Source organism: Rhinolophus sinicus, chromosome 2, assembly GCF_057876585.1.
Source record: "Rhinolophus sinicus isolate RSI-liver-muscle chromosome 2, RSI-T2T, whole genome shotgun sequence".
Lineage (NCBI taxonomy): Eukaryota > Metazoa > Chordata > Mammalia > Chiroptera > Rhinolophidae > Rhinolophus > Rhinolophus sinicus.
Genome location: NC_142502.1, coordinates 164,615,622 through 164,637,774, shown reverse-complemented (window position 1 = coordinate 164,637,774; position 22,153 = coordinate 164,615,622). Strand labels below are relative to the sequence as shown.

The window sequence follows — 22,153 nt, the reverse complement described above, 5'->3', positions numbered from 1 at the left end:
TTGGGCAGGGTGGGGGCTAGACTGAGGCAAGAGAGGCTGGTACCTAGGGTGCAAAGCGTAAGGCAGCACTCACTCTTGGGGTTGTGCATGTGCAAAGTTAGCACCTGAGAGTGAGTGTCCCTTACATTTTGCACCCGAGGGTCCTCATTGGCCTCACCCTAGTCCCAGCCCTGCAGTTGGGTGCAGTCACGATGGGCCTTCTGTGCCATCCTAGGGAGTCGGGATTTATCTTTAGATCATATGGGGCTTTGACATGTCTTAAGCCAGGGGATTGCCCTAGCAAGATTGGCATTTTAGAAATACCACCCAGCAACTGTTGGGGTAGGGCTTGACTGGAGACAGAGACCAGGGAAGAGGCTGTCTTAGTCGTCCGAGTGAGAGATGAAGGGGACCTACACTACGGGCAGATGGAAGAAATGTAGTTTCATACGAGTGTTTAAGAGGTGAAATCAGGAGGCCTGAATTGAATGTAGTAGATGAAGAAGCAGGAAGGCTGTACGATGACTCCTAGGTTTCTAGGGAGCTCCTGTGCAGTAGAAATGGAGACTCTGAGTCATGAATGGAGAAGGAGGAGGAGGAGCTGGCATGGGGGTGGCATGGGTGACGGGAGGGGCGGGGGAGCTATGGATTCGGTTTCGGACATATTTGAGATTAAGGCCCCTGTGGGGCATCCAGATGGGGACGTCCAGCAAGCAGTTGGGCAGATGGGTAGGATGATAGAAGAGAAACAAGAACGGGAGATGTAAATCAGCACGTGCTTTGTAGATTAAGCCATGTGGATTTTCCAGGGAGGAACCACTGGTTGAGCAGACCAGTGGCTGAGAAAGAACTGCACCCCGAGGAACCCACGGAAACAACCACCAATATTTAAGGTGCAAGAAAGACTCACACTAAAAGTGCCAAAGGGGATGGTCAGAAGTAGACAGAAGAAGAAAAGGTGACTGAAAGCCTTGGAGTGACCAACAGCGTCAGTGCTGCAGAGAGGTCAAACCAGGGAGACCCGGGAGGAGTATGTGGAGTGTATGGGCTGCCGTGGCTGTTACTTCTGACGGCCTTTCATGGAGTGGTGTGGGTAGACGCCACACTGGGGCAGTTGGAGGAGTACCTGACAGTGAGGCGAGAGTCAGCCGGGTTCCCAGCGAAGGCACCGTGCTTGACTACAGAATCCTGGGCCTCACCGCCGAGATTCTGACTCATCTGCTTTAGCATGGGGCCAGGGTATCTGTACATCTAGAACAGGGGTGTCAAAACTTTTTTCAACGTTTTTTACCAAGGGCCATATGCGGTAAAATACACAAACAGCCGGGCCACTCACTCGAGGTGAAGTACGTATTGCCTCACCTGGTTTATTTAAGTAAACTAAATATATTTTTGGAATTTGCTGTGGGCCAATTAACAATGGATTGCGGACCGCAGTTGGGCCGTGGGCCGCAGTTTTGACACCCCTGATCTAGAAGCTACCTACACGAGCTAAAGGAGGCCATTGGTGTTGAACATGCTTTCAAAAATCTGTGACAGGAAGAAGAGCGGATGCCTCAGTGAGGTGGAGCTGCAGGGTCAAGGAAGAGGTTTTTAGGGGGACAGGAGTTCATTGAGGGCAAGTGAAATGTTTGTCAAAGGCTGCCGAGAATCCAGGTGAGGCCTGAGACCGTGAATTTGTGGTGGCCTCAGTTGGTGGTTCCATGGACTTTCTCCAGTTTCCCTCAGCGTCATGGATCCCGGAGCAGAGAGGGTGGATTGTGGCATGATCCAAAGTTGGGGTTTTGTCAGGTAGGAGGGGCAGGCAGCTAGACAGGGTGTAAGGCAGGTCATTAAAAGTGTTACTAACCCAGTGGCTCAGCTCATAGACAGTGGGTCCAGGCAGGTAGCAAGGACAGGATGTAGGGACCTGAATGAAGCCACAGCAGGGGACCCTGAAGACCTGGGGCTTGGGGAATGTGGCGTCACTCAGGAAGAGAGCAGGTCTAGTGAGAATGCACGTGTGGGGAGGCTGCAGACACACAGTGGAAACCTGAACTTTCCACTGGCAGTAAATCCCTGAATACCAACTTGGTGGGAGTCTAGGATGGAAAACTCTGCATGAAAATGCCTCGCATGGGCTCATCTGTGAAATAAATTGCCTTCGCACCTGAAAACATGTAACTGGATTTGGCATTTTATGCTTCAAGATGACATGTAATATCCAAGAGCAGTGCCTTCCCCCACCACAAGTCAGAGTAAAATCAGAAAATACTCAGTGGAAAGAAAAAAAAAACACCCACAGCAGTAGAATAAAGCTGCAAACTCAAAGCATAGACAGAGGAAAGGGAAAAAAACTGCAGCAGAGATAAGCTTTGACGTTGTGTGATCTGTGAAAATTTATAGAAACGTTACTTTATCAAAAAAATCCAAAGGTGCTTTATGTGTCAACCACTGGAAAGAAGTCAAAATTCCCACCCAGCGTGTTACTTTTAATTATCATTCTCTTTATGTTGTTTCCTAAAATAATAACAGGCATTCTAGAGATGATTTACCAAGATGGCTTAATTAGGCATCAGATGAGTACCTGTGCCCACGGACCCCATTACCTCTGACTTCCTCATGCAAATTTGACTGACTGTTCTAAACCCAACTAGATAAAGAAACAGACATAATTGGAGCAGCTGGGCTGGAGGCACAGCTGGGCCGTCCCCATGGAGACCAGGCTCCAGCGTCACTGCTTGCTTCCTGTTACCCCAGTGTTCCTTTCCTCCTTTTTTTTTTTTTTTTTTTTTTTTACTGAGATGAATGCACAGCACATCTGAGCCTGGTTCTCCCTTAGATGATCTCCACATCCGTGCCCTTCACCTGTAATGTGCACACAAATCATCTAAGGAAGTTGTTAATATGCAGATTCTGACTCTGTTGGTCTGGGGTGGAGCCTCTGGGTCGCATTTCTAACAGTCCCTAAGGGATGCAGTGCTGGGTCCCCGCTTTGAGTAGCTATTTAAAAGGCTCTGCAAAGCTATATGTCTAGCCTGAAGTGACCTGTTGCTTTTTCCCTTTTTGGCACCTATTTTCCCCCATTTGCTCCCCTCCCCAACAACGCTGTGTGTACCCCCTGAGCTACTTTTATTTCTCTCCCCCCCTGCACCTTTCACACTCCCAACTCTGGCCCTCTTAGCAAAAGCCATTGTCTATAGGTCATTCTGCAAAAAGCTACTCTCAATCAACGGCCTTTGTAGGTAAGACAAACTGAAAATTTGACTTCAAAAATGAGGGAGGAGAGAAATAACCAAATATCACCACGTGTGCTTGAAGGAAACAAACTGCTTTGTTTTGTTTGTCACGTGAGCCCATGGTCCTACAGCCCTGGAGTATCACAGTTGGAAAGGACCTTCTCTTCTCCAGCCATCACCCACCCGTCCAGTATTTGAATCTCAGAACCATGGGCTCTGCCAGCACTCAGGTGCCCCCGGGACAGGATGCTCACTGTCCACCCTGAGAGAGCACATCAGAAATGCCTTCCTGATATGGAGCTGAAATCTGTCTACCTAGAGCTGACCCCCACTTGGGCTAGTTGTTGGGTCCCTGTAGAGTAGGCACGAGGCCTTCAAAGGTCACTGTCCTGTCACCCCAGGTCATTTTTTCTTCAGGCAGCACATCCTTGGCTCGTTTTCTTATACCGCAAGTTGGCCATTCTGGTCATTCTCTGATCCTGCTTCGGTGTGACTCTCTGCCTGTGACGCCTGCACTGCAAAAGGTAACTGAAGACTGTTACCACCACGTCACACTCTATGTAACTCGTATTGAACTCACTGTCAACCACATCCTTGAAATCATTTTCACACATGCTGTGCCTCAGCCACATCTCGCTAGTCGTAATAATTATAGTAATTAGTCTTCACATTTGTGAGACTTAGTATAACATGAAGGTTAAGAAGCCGGGCTCTGGAACCAGATTGCCTGGGTGGGAAGCACTCTACAAAGAACCATCGAATTGTTAGTTGTCACCATCCTGATCATCGTCATGACCACTGTGCTGAGCACTTTGCCTCTAGTAACTGTTTAAATCCTCGCGACATCTTCCTGAGGGATGGGCTGTCTTATCCCAATTTGGTAAGTGAGGAAATAGAATCTCAAAATCTTATGTCTTGTGCCCAAGTTCAGAGTTACAGTCTAAACCTAGTCAGTATCCCTTGGTTTTTGTTTTGTTTTTTGGGGACACAAGTACAGGAACTTATCTGTTGCTGCTATTCATAAATTGCATCTTCTTGTAATCAGTGCTTTACCCCAACTTTGCACTGTCTTTGGGATTTCTGGTTCTGTCATCCTAAGTGAACTGCCTCCGAACTTCATGCTTTCTGTTCTAGTTTGAGAAGAATACCTTCTCTGTCTCCATCTAGACCATGCACAGATCAGAGGTCACTGGACACCTCCCTGCAGATCCTCTTACGGAGTTCAGGTGCTCCATCTCCCAAAGCTCCCTGTGCCACCAGCCTCATCACCCTGTCAGAGAAGCAAAGGAGGTGGCTGGGAATCACTAATATGTACATATATCAGCATCTGGCTCCTGGGGAGCATGCTTCCTCTTCCCTTCTAGGTCTCCATTCCAGAATTCTTCCCAGGACAGAGAGCAGCTCCTAAAGTTGTAGTCTGTGGAACTGACCTGCTGGGCAGGGCCAGATACAAAGCGTAAGTAGAATGTAGAGTCTGCAGAACCACGTACCAGAGAAAATAACCACTGCGTGATGCCGACAGTGAAATCTAGGAGGCCAGCCTCTGACTCCACTTATACAAACACGGGCCTTCCATGTTCCGACTAAACCACAGGAAGCTGAGCAGCCCTGGTGGGGCCGACATTTCTGTGTAGGAGGAGCTTAGGGCAGCAGTTTCTTTAGAAGGGAAACTAGGGCATGTCTTGAAACTTCGATTGTATGTTTATCTGGGGCAGTTTGCGAGCAGGGGGAGCACTGATGGAGATCAGAGGGGCTGAATCGCCCGCTGCCTGAGCTGCTGTGAAGCAGCAAAACAAGCATGCAGGAACATTCTTCTGCCCCAGTGTGTTCCCCTTTTGAAATCATCAAGCAAACCCCGTCTCTCTGTGCGGTCATGCAGGAGGGCTGTCCCTCACACGCGAGAGCGGTTAGCAGCCATCGGCAGACTGAGCCCCGTGGAGCCAGGAGGATTTGGGGAAGGCAGTTGTGGTCTCGCAGATCCACATCCAGCCCGAGCAGTGTGCCTGTCCCCAACATGCCATGAAAACTGAGGGGACAAGTGAGGGCGCTCCAGCCAGAAATGGAAAATGCCTCTGACCTTAACGAAGTGAGCCCTTGGTATGGCCTCGAATGGCTGTGGAAAAGGCCTGATTCTGACATCTTCTCGTCAGGAAAACACAGTAAGGGCATGGACTCAAACCCTGACTGCGTAGGTTTAAATCCTTACCAGCTCTGTGATCTTGGATAATTTATTGAACCCCTGCAGGCCCCATGTGTCACGTGGAAGTAATAATTGGAATTGTCTCATTAGTTGTAGATATTAAATGAGGTAATACATGTAAAGTGCTCAGAACAGTTCCTGGCATTTAGCGAGAACTTTGTAAGTATTAATTATCATTATCACCACCATCATCATCATTGACACCAGTTATTGAGTGTTTGATACGTACCAGACACTGCGCTAAGCACATGCATGCATTAGCTCATTGAACTACCTTATGAAGTAGGTGCTATGCTTCACTTATGGCTCAGCTGAAGAAACAGACATTTGGCGAGGTCAGGTGACCTGCACAAAGTTAAACAGGTAAGCGATTGGTGAAGTCAAGATTTGGAGCCAAGTTTCCCTAACTCCAAAGTCTATGCTATTATCACCCTTGGCTACAGTTCATACTAACAGCTACATTACTGACTACTTTCTACAGACTGGGCACGGTGCTGAGCACTTTACATGCCTTATCTTCTTGAATTTTCATAATCCCATGAGGTAGATACTCTTGTTATCCCCATTTGACAGATGAGGAAAGTAAGGTTCAGAAAAGCTAAGCTACCTCCAGATTTTTACAGCAAAGAAAGCCAGGATTTAAATCCAGGCCTGCCTGACTCTAAAATCCACTAAGTTTGACTGTCAAACAGGTGAGCAGGATGCTCCTGGGAGGCTGATGACAGTAATTGGTGATCATGACACCTGATATCCACTGCAACCCAGGGGGACACAGTTTGCCTAATCAGCCCCATTTTCTGAGCTGTCATTAGGGGCAATTTCCACTTTCTCTGATGCTTCATTTTCCTGCAGTTTCTAAAAGCTGTTGATTTGCTCCAATTAAGACAGGTTTCTGTGCCTTTCACATGCTAATTTGTTGTACGTGCTGCAAGAATATGGAGGAATCATAGATAACCCAGAAGGAGGCGCTGATGTATTATGCAAAGCCTTTGCCGAATTGCAATCAGAGGAATCTGCTGCATTTCTTGACCAAACACCTGAGATTATGTGACTGCGTCATTCCACGTGTGCATTTCAGTGTCAGGTTACAGGAAGGCAACTTGTTTGGTGACGAGTAGCAGTATAGGCAGAATATACTCATCAACCTGTAGATCAGTGATTCTTCACCAGACACACGCATGGCTGGGCTTCAGAGGGCCTGGGAACATTCTCTGTGTGTGTATGCGTTTTCCTGGAGAGAGAGCCCATGACTTTCATAATATTCTCTAAAGGAGTCCATGACTCAAAAACCAGTTTGAAATCCATGGTTCTAGATCTAAAAATCACTGAGAGAGGAAACTTCAAAAAACGAAACACCTGAATTCTTTTTTAATGAAAATGGCAATGCTTCCCGGAGGCAGGAATGCACCTTCTTTATGCTATGATGAACAATTGTTCTCTGTATTTCTGGGGAGTGTGTGTGTGTGTGAGAGAGAGAGAGAGAGAGAGAAACTATGTTCCAGGTACTGGCCTAGAGATAGGACCTCCTTCATAGCCTTATCACAACTAAACCTCACACTGTCTGTATTAGGTAGACACCAATATTCACTCTATCTTACAAATGGGGAAACTGAATACTACAGAGGTGCAGAAACTTACCCAAGGTCAGTTAGTAAGTCTGCCTAAATCCTAAGATGTCTTACATAAGTTTGTAATCAAAATATAAGATAAATCATAGACAATGATTTTTAAATAACATACTTAATATTTTTTCGGTTTCTTTCTTAAGGGAGAAAAAAATTATCGGAGAAAACATTTTCCCACCCACCCCCCGCAATTTTTTTTAGAAAGTCTATGCTAGATTTTCTTTCCCTTTTCTCTTTTCTCAAAACAATTTTTAATTGTTATTATAAACAGAACTTACCTATGCTGAGGACTGTCTGGCGGGACTATGATTTTATTCCTGCCCTTGTTACTGGGTTGCGTGAAGATGAGATAGAAAGGGGACCTGCCAGGAAGGAAAGGCCTAAAAATGAATGAACGTGGTGATTCAGTGACTCTTGGCAGTGACCATCTGTTCATCTTCTCAGAGTCAGGTACTGGGGCCATCAGGCAGAGAAAAGAGCTATTTCAGACGACAGGAAATTAAAGGTTTGAATTAAAATTCACCCCAGGTGAATTTTTCTCAGTCAGCCACTGAGAGAGTGTTTGTGCCCAGATGTTACAGAAAAATCTATGTCACTGTCGCCAGTGTTTGATCAGGAGTTCACAAGGGCTAATTCACCTACTACTCCATATCCTAAGTCTTTTGCCCCCCAAATTGTCAGTTAGGAGCCCATAGGATATGTGTAGTATATAGAGGGTACCAAAAAAAATGTATACACATTGTGAGAAAGGAAAAAACTGTAATAAAATTGTAATACTCAACATATACCAATAACAAAAGATGAATACAAGTCATGTGTATACATTTTTTTGGCACCCCTGGTATATTCATCCTGCCTGTGCCCCAAACACAACTTCACAGGTGACAGGAGTCCATTCCTGTGTTCGTTCTGCCCTGTGCCTTGTCCAGTGAGCCGATCCTGACTTATCCTTCAAGGTTAGGCTCAGGTCACCTTTCCTGACCCCCATGCTTCCGTTAGGCGCTGCTCCACCAGAGCTGCTGACTGCCACTCTCATTGCCTCTGTCACACTCTCCTATAAGCTTTTATTTCTTGTGTGTCTCTTTCACCAGGTTCTAGACTCTCTAAGGTTAGATTAATGCCTGGTACATAAGAGATGCTCAAAAATAAGTAAATTAACTGATTTGTATTTGTTTCTTTCCCCCATCCAAAAGTAATTGCAAGGATAGGTGTCCTTAAGGTAGAATCATTTAAAGGCTCTTTGATGTTAAAAAAGGAGAAGAGGCGCATCAGCCTCCCGTCAGGACTTGGCAGTTAGTGCCAAGAGGTGAAAGCATCCTTCGGCAGCATGCTAGTAGTTATCTGTTGCTATACGATACATTACTCCAACACTTCATTTATTGTCTCTCATTGTTTCTGCTGGTCAGAGATTTAGATAGCACATGTCTTGTGTCTGCACATGACGTGGACGGCCTCTGCTGGAAGATTAGAGCAGGGGCTGGCACCACCAGAAGGCTCATTCACTCATGTGTCTGGCTATTGGTTGAGGACCTTGTAGGGACTGTCAGCCAGCCCACTCCACACAGGCCCTTACAATACAATTGAGCTCCTTAGCAGCTGGTTCCAAGGGCAGATGTCCTGACAGAGAGAGAGCCAGGCCAAAGCCACTCTGTATTCATAACCTGACCTCAGAGATCACATAGCATCACTGCGCCTCATTCTATTGGTTGAGGCAGTTACAAAGGTCTAGCCAGGTTTAAGGGAGGGAACCAAGGCTCTACCTCTCAGTGAAGGAGTGTTGAGTTGTAGGCCCATCTTTAAAAAATGCTATCAGCCATAGGCAGTCATGCAGAAAAGGTCAAGTTCCTCATAATAGAATATGTGTAAGAATCCTTTGCCCATTTCAGGGAAAGTCTGACTGCAGGTACCACTAAGGACACACTTGAGGTTACTGTCATGAACTTTGAGGGAAACCAGTAGCTGCATGGTGGCAGCTGTGGGGGTGGGAGGGAAGGATATGAGATACGAGGTCTGACTATTAGGTTCGCGAACTCATCCTAGAAAAAGTGCTACGTACCTCATTACTGAATATCACTGTGGTCACCTTCAAAGTCCTCCCCTTGGGAAGTTATGCACCCACGCCAGTGCCTAGTCCACCCTTCAAAGCAATTTTGGACTCTTTTTCTGGAATGGCCATCAGAGCTGTCGTCATATTACCCTGGATGTCCTGAATGTCATCAAAATGTCTTCCTTTCAATATTTCCTTTATCTTCGGGTAAAGAAAGAAGTCATTGGGGGCCAGATCAGGTGAGTAGGGAGGGTGTTCCAATACAGTTATTTGTTTACTGGCTAAAAACTCCCTCACAGACAGTGCCTGTGAGCTGGGGCATTTTTGTGATGCAAGAGCCAGGAATTGTTGGCGAAAAGTTCAGATCGTCTAACTTTTTCACGCAGCCTTTTCAGCACTTCCAGATAGTAAACTTGGTTAACTGTTTTGTCCAGTTGGTACAGATTCATAATGAATATCAAAAATGGTTAGCAACATCATTGCCACAAGTTCACGAACCTAATTGTCAGACCTCATATGAATCAAGGTAGATGGATTTCATGAAGGCAGTGAGTTTTTCCTTTACTTCCAGGGGACAGGTAATTATAACTGCCAGAAATGCAAATAGAAAGAAGATTTAATGCCTTGTGACAGATATCTGGAATATTAGAGTCCTGTTTCTAAGTAAGAGGTCTATATCATCTTCTTGCAAGAAAGAGGCAGCTTTACTGGCCAGTGACCCTCATATGACCTCTCTTTGTTGAGGTCATCGATAGACCCCCTTTCAAGTCACTTCTCATTCCTTGTTCACTGTCGCTCCAACACCACTCTTGTCATAATTCTTGATTATTCCATGATCCATATTGATGATACTCTGACCTCTCAGCTCCTTGACATTCTTTCTTCCAACGATCTTATTCTCCATTCTTTTCAGCTACTCACTCCTGTGGTCACTGGGTCATACCCTTGACTTTGTCATTACCTCTTATTGCAGCCTTCCATGATCACTAGTTAAGATGTTTATCAACTCCAATAATTCTCTAATGCCACAAGAATCCAGTCTCTTGAAACTATCACCTTTTCACTGTCCCTCACTTTCTCATGACCCCCCCACACCACCACCACCAAATTAGATCAAAGTCCATCATTAAAATCACCCCTTTGCATATGCTCCCAACTCGCTTGCCCATTCCCTCTTTTTTGTATTCTCCTAACAAAACCCAATCCTCATTAATCCCACTCTCTCCACCATGCAGCTACTGGTCTCCCTCTAAGTTCAACCTCAAGTGGGTCCTTAGTGGTGCCTGCAGTCAGACTTTCCCTGAAACGGGGAAATGGAACTGCCGCCTCAGGCCGCTCCTCTACCCCTGAGCTGTAATCCCATATCTTTGGGGCAGAGCCTAACACCTGCCAGGCATTGCTGCTCAGACCTTAATGCACACCCAGCCAACCTTCAGAAGAAGAAATTCTTATCAGAATATAGCTTCTCTTTGCCAACCCCCCAGCTTCTGGTGGCTTCAAAACCGAAGTCTGGTGATGTGACATCCTCTCTGAGGGCAACCTTTCCATTTCTGCTTCATTTTCTGTACACTCAGCATCGCTGAAAGAGCTATTCTGACATCTCCTTCTATTCTTATTACCAAAGCACAAACTCACATATGCCGATAAACCAAAGTTATAACTGCATGTTTCTTTTTCAAATTCTTAGTGAGAAAAATCAAGAACACTTGGGGGTGGGGGTAGAAAGGGCTGTAACCAAGTCACTCTAGAGGGTGGTTGAAAGTGCCTGGAGAATTTAACACTATGAAGATGTGTCACCTTGGGCAAGTCCCTTTAGCTATCTGGGTCCCAACCTCACCATCTGCAAAGTGAGAGAACTAGATAATTCCTAAGTTCCTTTCTAGATCCTTCATTCTGACTTGGTCACAGGATGCTACAACATTCACAGTTGCCCCTGGTTTTCCTGCCTCTACTTCATTCATTCATCTATTTTTCAGTCAAGTAAACACTCTGCTTCATACCCAGAAGGTGCAAAGATAAATAGGATACAATCTCTGCCCTCTAGGGACTCACATTCTTTATAGACAAATAGTTTGACATAATCCCATTATTGTGCCATAATGTGATGCATGTTTTGGGGAAAGAAGGTACAAAGTGTGATGGGAACAAAGAAGAAAAGGGGATGAGTTCTCACTGTGGAGGTTACTGTCCTTCGCAGAGGAAATGGCATTAGAGAATATTCTTAAATGATTCACTGGGCTTTGCCAGAGTGCGGTGGCGGTAGGGGGCACAGAAAGGACAGTCCAGTTATGAGAAAGGCCCCAAAGACTTGGCGAACCTGGGGGACAAATTCCAAGTTTTCCACATACCTGACCATTAGGCACATGAACGGAATGTATCAGGGCGTGAGGCTGAGAAAGAGGAACTTTTTCTCTTGTTTTCTTCTCATTTAGCAAAAATCTCATTTAAGAATTATCCCAAGTTTCTCATTTTTAAAGTCAGGGCTTCTCTGCCATTCTTGACATGTTAGCCTCTGCTCTGTGTTTTATATATATTTGTTATACTAAATTTGGCCCGTTTATTTATGCCATCCTCCTGAAGATGTCAAGCATATCATTTATTAAATATGTGCATGTCATGTATAAGGCAGCAAAGGATAGCAGTTTCAGTTTACAGAGAGAAAAGCTAACATCAAGAGAAATAAGGAATCTTGACTGGCCTGGACAATCACATTGGAATTGTCATAAAGGTTACATTTTGAATCAAGTACAGCTTTAAGAAGAGCTAAATATTATGAACACCATGTAAGGTTAGGGAAGAAAGCATAACGTAAGTTAGCATTCAGCATATGGGTTGATAAGATTAAAATCTTGAGCTCATGAGAATAGCTGCTTCTTTTTCCTGAGGAAACAGCGTTGCCTCTTTAAAAGTCACTGGAGGAGGTGGCTGATCACCCAGACGTCACAGACACTAGCGCCCAGGTGCGTCACTGCCATCCAGGGTTTGGCTTTTGGCCTTAGAGATCCGACAACTTGAACTATTAATTCTCCCCAAATGGATCAGGGTTTAGAGGACTGACTCGGATCAGACGAGGTGGATGTTTAGAAAGCAAGATTTTTATATTGTGTCTCTAGCACCATCTACTGGTAAACAAAAGTGCCCTTGTTAGAATATTTCAAGTCGAAAGTGTCAATAACCCAACTCAGGTAGCAAAGAGGAAGGAGAAAAGGGGAGAAAGGAGAAGCTCAGATTCTAAGAAACAGAAAATCAAGTATATTATATTAAAGGGTAACCACGAAAACAAAAATACGAACTTTTTAAAATTATCATAAACACACACACACACCCCACAAACAGACCCTATAGCAAAAGATTTTTAAAAAGCAACACCTAGGATTCACAAAAACAGAGAGCATACCATAAAACATAATGACAGAACTAAGAACACTTAGATCACATGTATGTCATATTAATGCCATATAACTCCCCTATTAAACAAAGTCTCCCAGATGGAATCACAAAGCAAAACCCAATGGAATGCTGTGTGCAAACCAAGTGACTCAGAAAGGTTGAAAATATGAGAATTCAAAAGCGAACCAAACAAGTAAAAGCCAAAGTAGCAAGGAGTGTCAATCCTAACATCAGTACAGGCCTTTTTTCAGGATCAAAACATGAAATTACATAAGACACTTTGTAATGATAAAGCATGCAGTTCACAGTGAAGGTTCACCAAACTATGACCATATCCAAACCCATGAAGAAAACCTCAGCAGTTTCCCAAAATATAAGTAATACAGCCAATACTGACCAAGAAATGTTTTGACTCTCTCTTAATGATTCTTGGATCAAAAAGGAAATCAAACTCTGAAACTAGGAATATCTAGAAAAATCACTAAATAATATAATTACAGTATATAATGGAAACATACACATAATATATATTGGGATATATAATAAATGGAAATATTATAATATACATAGTACTATAATTCTATGTAATGGAAACTCCTACATGTGATATAAAGTATTGCTCAGAAAAATTTAATAACACTGAAAACTTATATTAATTTTTAAAATGTGAAAATAAATGAATTAGGCAAGCTATTTGAAAAAGAACAAAATAAACCCAAGACAGCAAAAGAAAAATTAATAAAAGCAGAAGTTATGATTTTGAAAAGAGGAGACAAAGTTAGTACTCATAAATGAAACCAAAAGCTACTTCACTGGAGGAATAAAAGAAAGCCAATAAAGTCGATAAAGCATTAGCTAACCTATTCAATACACAAAATTAGAAATGAGCTGTGGAATCTAAAGAACAGAATAAATGAACAAACAAAACAGAAATAGATTCATAGATACAGAGAACAAACTGGGTGAGAGAGGTGAAGGGATTAGGAAGCCCAAATTGGTAGCCACAAAAAAGTTACAGGGAAGTGAAGGACAGGATGGGCGATATAGTCAGTAATGTTGTAAAGACTATGTAGGGTGTCAGATGGGTGCTAAACTTACCGGGGGATCACTTCATAAATTATATAAAGGTCTAAACACTGTGCTGTACAACTGAAACTAATATAAAATAATACTGAATGTCAACTATAATTTCAAAAACATGCATATATATGGTCACAGGATGTAACGTACAGCATAGACAATATTGTCGATAGCTGTGTACAGGGCCACACGGGTAGTCTCCTTGCTGTGGTTATCATTTTGTGAGGGGTGTAAATGTCTAGTCATTATGTTGTTTTATATACCTGAAACTAATAAAATAAATAAATGAAAGAGAATCAGGGAAGAATAAAGACCTACAGAGCAAAAAGAAAAAAAAAATCAATGAGATAGGAGTTTGCTTTGGCAGACGACACTAAATTAAGTATGTTTAAAAAAAAATAGAGATGAGCATAGGTACATAACATAGACAGATGAAAGTGAAAGGATCATAAATTATTTCCTCTCTCAAGCCTTTACAAATAAATATGAAAGTAATATAGATGAAATGGACAACTTTCTAGGAAAATATTAATTTGTAATCGTGACCCCCCACCGAAAAGAAGTTTTAAATAGACAGATTATTTTAGAGAAAAATATGAGTGCCTACACAGCTGTCTAATGAAATACCTAGGAAAAATTATAGCACAACCTCCCAGATAAATTGAGTGAAAATATTAAGATGGAAACAGGCTACATACTTGAGTGTGCGCTGGGTGTGTACTCAGACTCTTGGAATCCTTGATTCTCTGGAAGCAGACATGAGTAAGAGGTAACAGTGGTTGCTTCTGTTAAAGGAAACCGCATCTGTGGGGAACACACAAGAGAGAAATTCTTCTCGTTATATATAGTATTTTGTATCTTTTACATTTGTTGCCTTTTAAATTGATTACTTGTATAAATATTACCTACTCAAAAATTCTTTTTTTGTAAAAGTAGAACAAAGGCAAGGGAAGTGGAAGCTTTTTAAAGGATGGTTTCAAAAAGAATGTTACTTAATTTTTCCTAAAGCTGACTCTGGTAGAAGAGGATTCTTTTGTGTGCTTTCCAAATTCCTGTTTGTACGTGGACACTGGACTCTAGGATGGTGTCAGCCAGGCCTGTGTCTCCCTTGGGTGCTTGAGAACCCAGGCATCCGTGTGTGAACTACAAAGACACCAGTTCTCAGCAGCTAGGAAGACTATATTTCTGAACAGCAGCTCAGAGTTTAAGGAAAGGATGCCTTCTTAGGCCCAAAGACAGGAGGCGGATGTTTCCTCTGTGTTTAGAAACCTACAAAAGCAGAACCCAATGCCTTCATTGGCTAAAAGGTCTCATTTTATTTACTTATTTTTTGTTAGGGGTAAGATACACGTTTCTGTTTTTTTCTTAGCCTCCTGAGATTTCAGCCCCACTTTGCGTGCTGTATCTCTCCCCTAAAAATAAAGTTCCTAAAATACCTCCTCCATCTGACTGCAGGAAAGGAAAAAGTAATTCTCACCCTAAAAGAGTGTGTTAACTACCTAAGGTTTGTATTTACCTTTAAAATATATGACACAGTTCTGGGACAGTAAGAAAACTTTCAAAGGGACTAAAGTGTATCATCGTGCAAGGCCCTGAAATAGAGCCCCTCTCCTCTTTCCCCCTCAAGAAAGAATGGCCAGAGTGCTTCGGCTGCTGCAGAGGATCCTGGCTTCTCTGTGCTTGTAGCAAGATCCTAGGACCAGAGAGGCAGGGGGACTCCTCACTCCAAAGTGGGGGAGTAGGGGTGGCAGCGTTTACCTCTGCTATCATCTGTTCCTGAGGTTTTCCAGCTGAGCTGCTCAGAGCCCAAACTCTTCGCTCAGGCTTTTATATGTGTATTTTATAGTGTGTGTGTGTGTGTGTCTGTGTGTGTGTGTTGAACTTCCTCTAATGATTCCCTCTGAAATAAAGAATTCTGCAGGAAGTGGGTGGGGGTTGAAAGTTAATGATTTACTCCAACTTTTCTTCATTGTACTGATGAAAAAACCCAGGCTCAGAGAAGGGATTTCATTATCTAAGTTAATCTTTCCCTCTTCATCTGAGGCATTCCACCTCTCTCTCTCTCTCTCTCTCTCTCTCTCTCACTCCCATGCTCCCTATCATCTGTATTCAAGCTATTTCCTCCACATCTTTAACCTTCCTCAACCATTCAACGTAAAATGATCTCACCTCAAGCCTCAGCTCCACCACTGCCATTTTTTCACCCATGAACTCTCCCATCTGCCCCCCTAGGCCGACCCAGTCACACTGCCTGTCTTCTTTCTTACAGTATGCCACTACTGGAACATTCTTCACACTGTGATTATGAGTGGCTCATCTGCCCATTCCCTCCTCCAGACTGCAAGCATGGTCCATGTCTCATTCATCAGTGTAGTGTCCCTGCCCAGAGTGCCTGGCATACAGGAGGTGTTTAATAAACGTTTATCGAGCAAAAGTGTGACCAGCTGAATGGTTCCTACTTTGTTACTCTGGCTCTAACACATTCCAAGGATGTGCTGGCAGAGAAGAAGGAATGGTGCCGTGAAGTAACTGGTTTGCTCTCTGGGCTTCCTCACTTCCTTAACTGAACCAAATTCAAAATCTTTGTGTACCCTGTTTGAAATGTCTCAGCCTAGCATCTAGGGAAGAACAGCGCTGAGAGTAAGGAAGAGAATGAAAGGCGATAAAGCAACGGCGCACAATTTTCGGAACAATGTAAAACCCATATTACAGCCTCGTGGCAAACATGCCTAGAGAACTGTCTGTTAAGAAACGCTCCCTCTGCCTTCACTCTCTTGTTGAAATGACTCACAAAATACCCCGATTTCTCTTTTTCGCCCACAAAGCCCTGTTTACTTTTTCAGTAGTTTTAGTACAGTGGAGTATGTGGCAAACTATTTGTACATGTTTTATCAACTCTAAGATGCTATCAGTTATAAAGTTCACCATTATTTCCATACCATGAAGAAAGAAAAACCTGCCAGTTAAATCATGACATGTGATTTCAGAGATTTTAAAATCTGAAAAGGAGTGTCTTAAATTGATGGAATCCAGTATGTCTATATCACTGGTTGTCATTTGATATCAAATGATGTGGGTCTCAGTTTCCTCATTTGTCACATGAGCAGTCTGGACCGATGAGCCCTGAGAACCCCTTCTGGTCCCAAGACTCTTGAGTTCTGTAACACCATGAAGGGTTGCGTGCTGACCACCGAGACGGGGCGCCTGTTCGTGTTCCTTCTGTGCTCTGCCTTTTAAGAGTTGAGGGTCCTCACATTGCAGTGTCCACCTTCAGGACCCCTCACCCATCCATGTCATGGTGAGAGGCTTCAGGATGTCCCGCCTTGATAAGAACCAAGATACTGCTCTTAGAGCTTGAGGAATCTGGCTTACACACACACGCACACACACACACAATGCTTGCTGACTGGAACTTCTCCAGGAATCACTCCTGGAGACACAAAGCTTTCATTCAAAATATTGAATCTAAAACTGGTAAATAGTAGAGTAATCATACATCCCAGTTTGCTCTGCACTGTCCCAGTTAACTCATTTGTCCCGGTGTGTTATGATGAACAGCCCCCACTCCAGTGCAGCGTGTGTCTACAGGCTCATCGGGGAAGTGATTGGAAAAGAATGGTTGCCCGTGTTCCTTAGGCTAATAATGGCCGACAATGGTTTGAGAATCGCTAATCTCAGGGACATTTTTAGTGTCTGGGTAGCCACTGCCAGGTGCTAACGCTTGGTTATGAACCCTGGGATATTTCAGCACTAAAGTAAGAAATGTCAACACGGTGATTGACTCAGTGGTTAGGACAACTGTCACCCTTTATCCAACTTAGCCCTTCATGGAAATTATGTTTCCTTGACTTTTTTGTACTTTTTTCACACTTGAATGATTCTGAATGTTATTGCTACTGCCTCTTGCCATCAGTAGTATCTTACAGGTAAGTAAATCCAATAATTCATTCTCCTTAGGAACTGGGCTCTCATCTCCTTTACAAATTGAAATGAAGGCTGAGAGGGTAGAACCAGTGGGTCTTTAGAGCACCGTATTTGATTTGGCATTTATCATCCTGTTTTTCTGCCTTTTCCTACCAGGAGAAGTTGTACCCGTACAAGGAACTGCATTTGACATGAGGAAGCCAGTGGAGCTTGGAAAACACCTGCAGGAGTTTCACATCAATGGCTTTGACCACAATTTCTGTCTGAAGGGATCTAACGAAAAGCATTTTTGTGCACGGTAGGTACTTTTCACTTCATGCCTCTGTCGGGAAGAAGAGATAGCAACCCCTACTTGGGGAGCTTTTCCTCTGGCCATATCAATACCAGTTACTATGCTACAGAGTCCATATACAATATCCCATGTATTTTCAAAACATAGTCCACAGGTGAGCTTTGTAGAATTCCTTCCCTTCCCCCCCATACCATTTTCCCCAGCCCCCGCCTGGCATCCTGTCTCTCTTTGCTCCCACTCTCCTCCACTGTGTGTTTTTTAGAGCCCATTTTTTGTTAGAAGCCTTACTTCTGGAGCCCTCTGTGCTTTCTTGACTTGTGACGTTTTCCCTACACACGTCCATGGAAGGTTGGAAGCTGTGCTTGTCTGACACTGCTCCCACCTCCACCGTGGGCTGCTGGGCATTTGTGTGCACGCTCTCTCCTCCTCACTCTGTGAATCCCTCATCTCATCCACCTCATCTCTGTGAATCCTTGCCTCTACCCCCCCCACCTCATGCCATGCTTGGCACTAGCAAATAATCAATACATGTTTGTAGAATGAATGGTTTTTCAATCATGCAGAGAAAATGATTCAAGCTCTAGTAGAAAGAGAACTTCAAAAGCCTTCTTTCCCTCAGAGCCTGAGCACCAATCCCAGTGGTGTTCTCCCAGCTCAAGCCTGCTTTCCTCCTCTGCGCTTACTCACTGTTCACATTTCTCTTCCCACTGCACCCACCTGAGGAGACCTCCTGCCTTCTCTCCATTATTCACCTCTAGGCCCTCCTCTTCCCAAACAGCTTTCCCTGAACCTCTTGGTTAACTATGCATTGTGGGGATGTTTTACTTCTCGGTGAGACTGAGAGACGTAGGCCTTTTTTATCTATATCCTTTTGACACCAAGTACAAGACTAAGTAGGTGCTCACCTCTGTAGAGAACTGGTTAGAAAAAAAAAAAAAAGGAAATAGTGAACCTAGCAGAAACCCCCAGCAGATCCATTCTAGGCGGACAGCTGACTAGAGCACAGCTTGCTTTAGCTGCTTTGACTTAGAAAAGCATCTCTTCTCTTTCAAAAGACAGAACTGCTTGTTTCACCAGGCCAAGCAGAGAGCTCCAACTCTTTGAGAAAGAATCCCAGCCCCCTCCAGGACCCTAAAACTGCCTCTCTCCAACCTGGCTACCACCAACATACATACATACACCCCTGAGTCTGTTTTGTCCTTACCCAATGAAGCCAAGATCAGAGTGACAAGTTGACACACACACAAACACAAAGTCTGTTTTGTCCTTACCCACAGAAGCTAAGATCAGAGTGACAAGTTGCTACTGAAGACCGTTAAAACCACCTGCTCATGCCTCACCTATGAGGCTATAAGAATTTCCCGTGATGCTCTTTCTAACTTCGTCTCCTCCATGTATCTTGTCCCAGCTCTGTGGCTGCGTCTGATTCCTATAGCAAAGCTGCTTCCAGTGTTTATCTGTCCCTGCCTGCTTTTCTGCCCTGGACCTATGTATATGTGGCTTGGTTTATCTCCAGGGTCCATCATGCTGGAAGCGGGCGGGTACTGGAAGTGTACACCACCCAGCCCGGGGTCCAGTTTTACACAGGCAACTTCCTGGATGGCACACTGACGGGCAAGAGTGGAGCAGTCTATCGCAAGCACTCAGGTTTCTGCCTCGAGACCCAGAACTGGCCTGATGCAGTCAATCAGGTAAAGCCGCCCATCAGACGGGGTTGTGTTCAAGGTTACACTACACGATAGAGGTCACGACACTCAAGTCAGGTCTGTATGATTCAAAACTCCATGTGCGTTCTCTTCTCCATGTCATGCTACACAGAGAAAACACTCGGCCGAGTTACTAGCATGGCATTGATGTGGTTTTTTAAAATCTCTTATTTGGTACCTTCAAATCTTCATTCGTTTTCATATTTCTCCTTATCAATACCTACTCATTTTCTGCGACTCCACTTTTAAGATGCCCCTGCATATCTTCGTTTCCTTCTGCTTCCTCATAGCTTTTTCTAGCTATTGCCTAGAGTAATGCTCTACAAAGTGCCAGCCTACAAGACATTTACAGGCTGCACCAGAATGTAAATCAACACACTGCTTCTTTAACCCAGAAAGTCTTGCTACGGTAAAGTGTGCTTAGTGATGTAGTTGACTTTCCTTCTGGCTCAAGTTTTTTATCTCACTGCAAACCAACAACAAACAGTTCCTACACTAACATCTGGTTCACAGAGCTGGTCTAGAGACCAATCCAGAAGCCATCCTGGCTAAGGGTGCAGCCTGGGCCGGCAAAGTGTAACCTGTGCTGTTTTCGCCTTCACAGCCCCACTTCCCTCCTGTGCTGCTGAGGCCTGGTGAGGAGTATGAGCACACCACCTGGTTCAAGTTTTCTGTGGCTTAAGGAAGTGTAAAGACATGACCTGCTCCCGAGCCAGTCTGGGAGCCCCTGCAGCAGCCTGTCTACTGTTTAGAAAGGAGATGAAAATTTAGACGCTTTAAAAGTGATCCTGTGAATTAAAATCATACCAGTGGTAGATGTCATGATGATCAGTCTGAATATTGATTTCCTTCTCCAATGACTGGCTCCAGGCCAAGTCTAATGACCAACTCTATTCTCTGTGTAATCAAGCCCTAAGCCCTCACCCTAACCCAAAAATGGTACATAGGCCCCTTGTACTGTGTTGGCTCTCTCTCTCCACGTTGCCTCTTTCTTTTCTACTTTTCACCCCTCCTTCCTTTGAGCCTACTCTCTCATTTCTTTTCTTTTTCCTACTCCTTTACCTCAAATCATCTTGCCCTTGTGCAGCACTTTGGAGTTTTAGTTTATACTATTATATACTAGCAATCAGTTGAAATAAAAACAAACAAAAAACACCTGCACCTTTAGAAGACTCTCAGTTCCTTCACTCATCTTTAAATCTGTTAGGCATGGACCTTTGGGAAATGGACTAAGTATATGGTATGTTCTGGATTCTTCTATGCTCTCCAGTACGACCCCAGCATCTTCCTAGAGGAAAGCTACCGAACTGGCAACCTACTGAGCTTCCCATATTTCCTCTTTCTTGGCAACAACAACAAACCATTTTATAAAATTCATTTCAGCATGAATTTCCCGAGTACTTATTTTGTACATAGTTCTCTGCTGAGTCTTTTAAAGGATTCAGGAGGTACTAAGATCAACTCTGTTCCCTCAGGGATATCACAGTCTCTCTGGGAGAGACAAAACTGATAGTAGCAATTAGATGATGCAGAATTACACCATGACAGAGCTTGGGAGCCCTGAACATGAACTTGGCTTCTGGCATTTACTACATGGGCAAACAGTCTAGTTTCATTTGGCCTCAGTTTTCTCACTTGCAAAGTACTTTGTTTTCCTCTATTCTAAAAAAAGAACTGTTTTTATAAGCCACGTCTAAAGTATCTTATCAAGTAAGGATATTCACCTTTAGGGCAGGTGAAAGAAGTTACTGGTATTTTAATTAGTTGTGTTAATGAAAGACAATAAAGAGGCTAAGTTTGATTGTCAAACTATAAATCTGATGAATAAAATTTTAGAGAAATTGATCTTTTGTGGCAGCAATGAGTGTATCCTTTTTCATGAAACACACACATAATAGAGAACTTTGATATGCTGGAAAAAAGACCCTCTACATAGTTATGAGATATGCAGAGTATGACAGCATGTGAGCATAATTGTGGTATTTTATGATGGAATCACTGAAGATGTCAGCAAGAAACAAATTTTACTGTCTAACACCTGGATACTTTGTTCATATTGAGGTTGTGAAAACAAACATGGTATTCAATATGAAAAACATCATATAACTACAGAGTTATTAAAGCCTTGTTGAAAGTGCAAATATCCACTAAAATGCAACACCACCCCCTCCAAGAATAAGTCTGCAGGCCCCCAGGAGTCCATGCTTCCTTTACCACACAACCCCCTACCCATACTAGACTAGTGCTGTATTATTCTGAGTTCTAATCCTTCACAGGTGAGCATGTCATTGATTCAGTTCAATGATCTGTGAATGTCCTGTTTGTTTCAAATTCATAGGACATTTAGTTTTTATCATTAGCTGTGGGATTTTCATTTTTCCAGTTTCCACTCACTTTGCCTAACAAGGTAAGATATAATATTAAATAACTGCACACATGTTGCTGTAAAGACTAAACTAAGATGGCGTGTTGTGGACGTTGAATTGTGGTTGTTAGGTGACCAGTGACAGTCCAACCTTAGAAGACTAAGGGAAGTTAGTGCCAGTGAATCAATGGATAGTTTGCAAAAAGTAGAACAAGAAAGAATGCAGAATTACCAGAAGACAGAAAGGAAGCACAGAATATACCCTGTTCCCTAGCCACTTCCCATTATCAGTTGTAACCATTTTAAACAATTGAATCACCAGTTTGT

The 22,153-nt window shown here is 43.6% G+C and overlaps 1 protein-coding gene across 1 annotated transcript in view; it reads left to right on the top strand.

Moving 5' to 3' along the window:
• Nucleotides 1-21,306, top strand: part of GALM (galactose mutarotase) — a 46,428-nt gene extending 25,122 nt beyond the window's left edge. Inside the window, exons 5-7 of the mRNA XM_019742276.3 lie at nucleotides 17,620-17,761; nucleotides 19,272-19,446; nucleotides 20,066-21,306. Coding sequence (XP_019597835.2) covers nucleotides 17,620-17,761; nucleotides 19,272-19,446; nucleotides 20,066-20,143 — 395 coding nt within the window. The 3' untranslated portion in view covers nucleotides 20,144-21,306. The remainder of the gene's footprint in view (nucleotides 1-17,619; nucleotides 17,762-19,271; nucleotides 19,447-20,065) is intronic.
• Nucleotides 21,307-22,153: the final 847 nt, after the last annotated feature.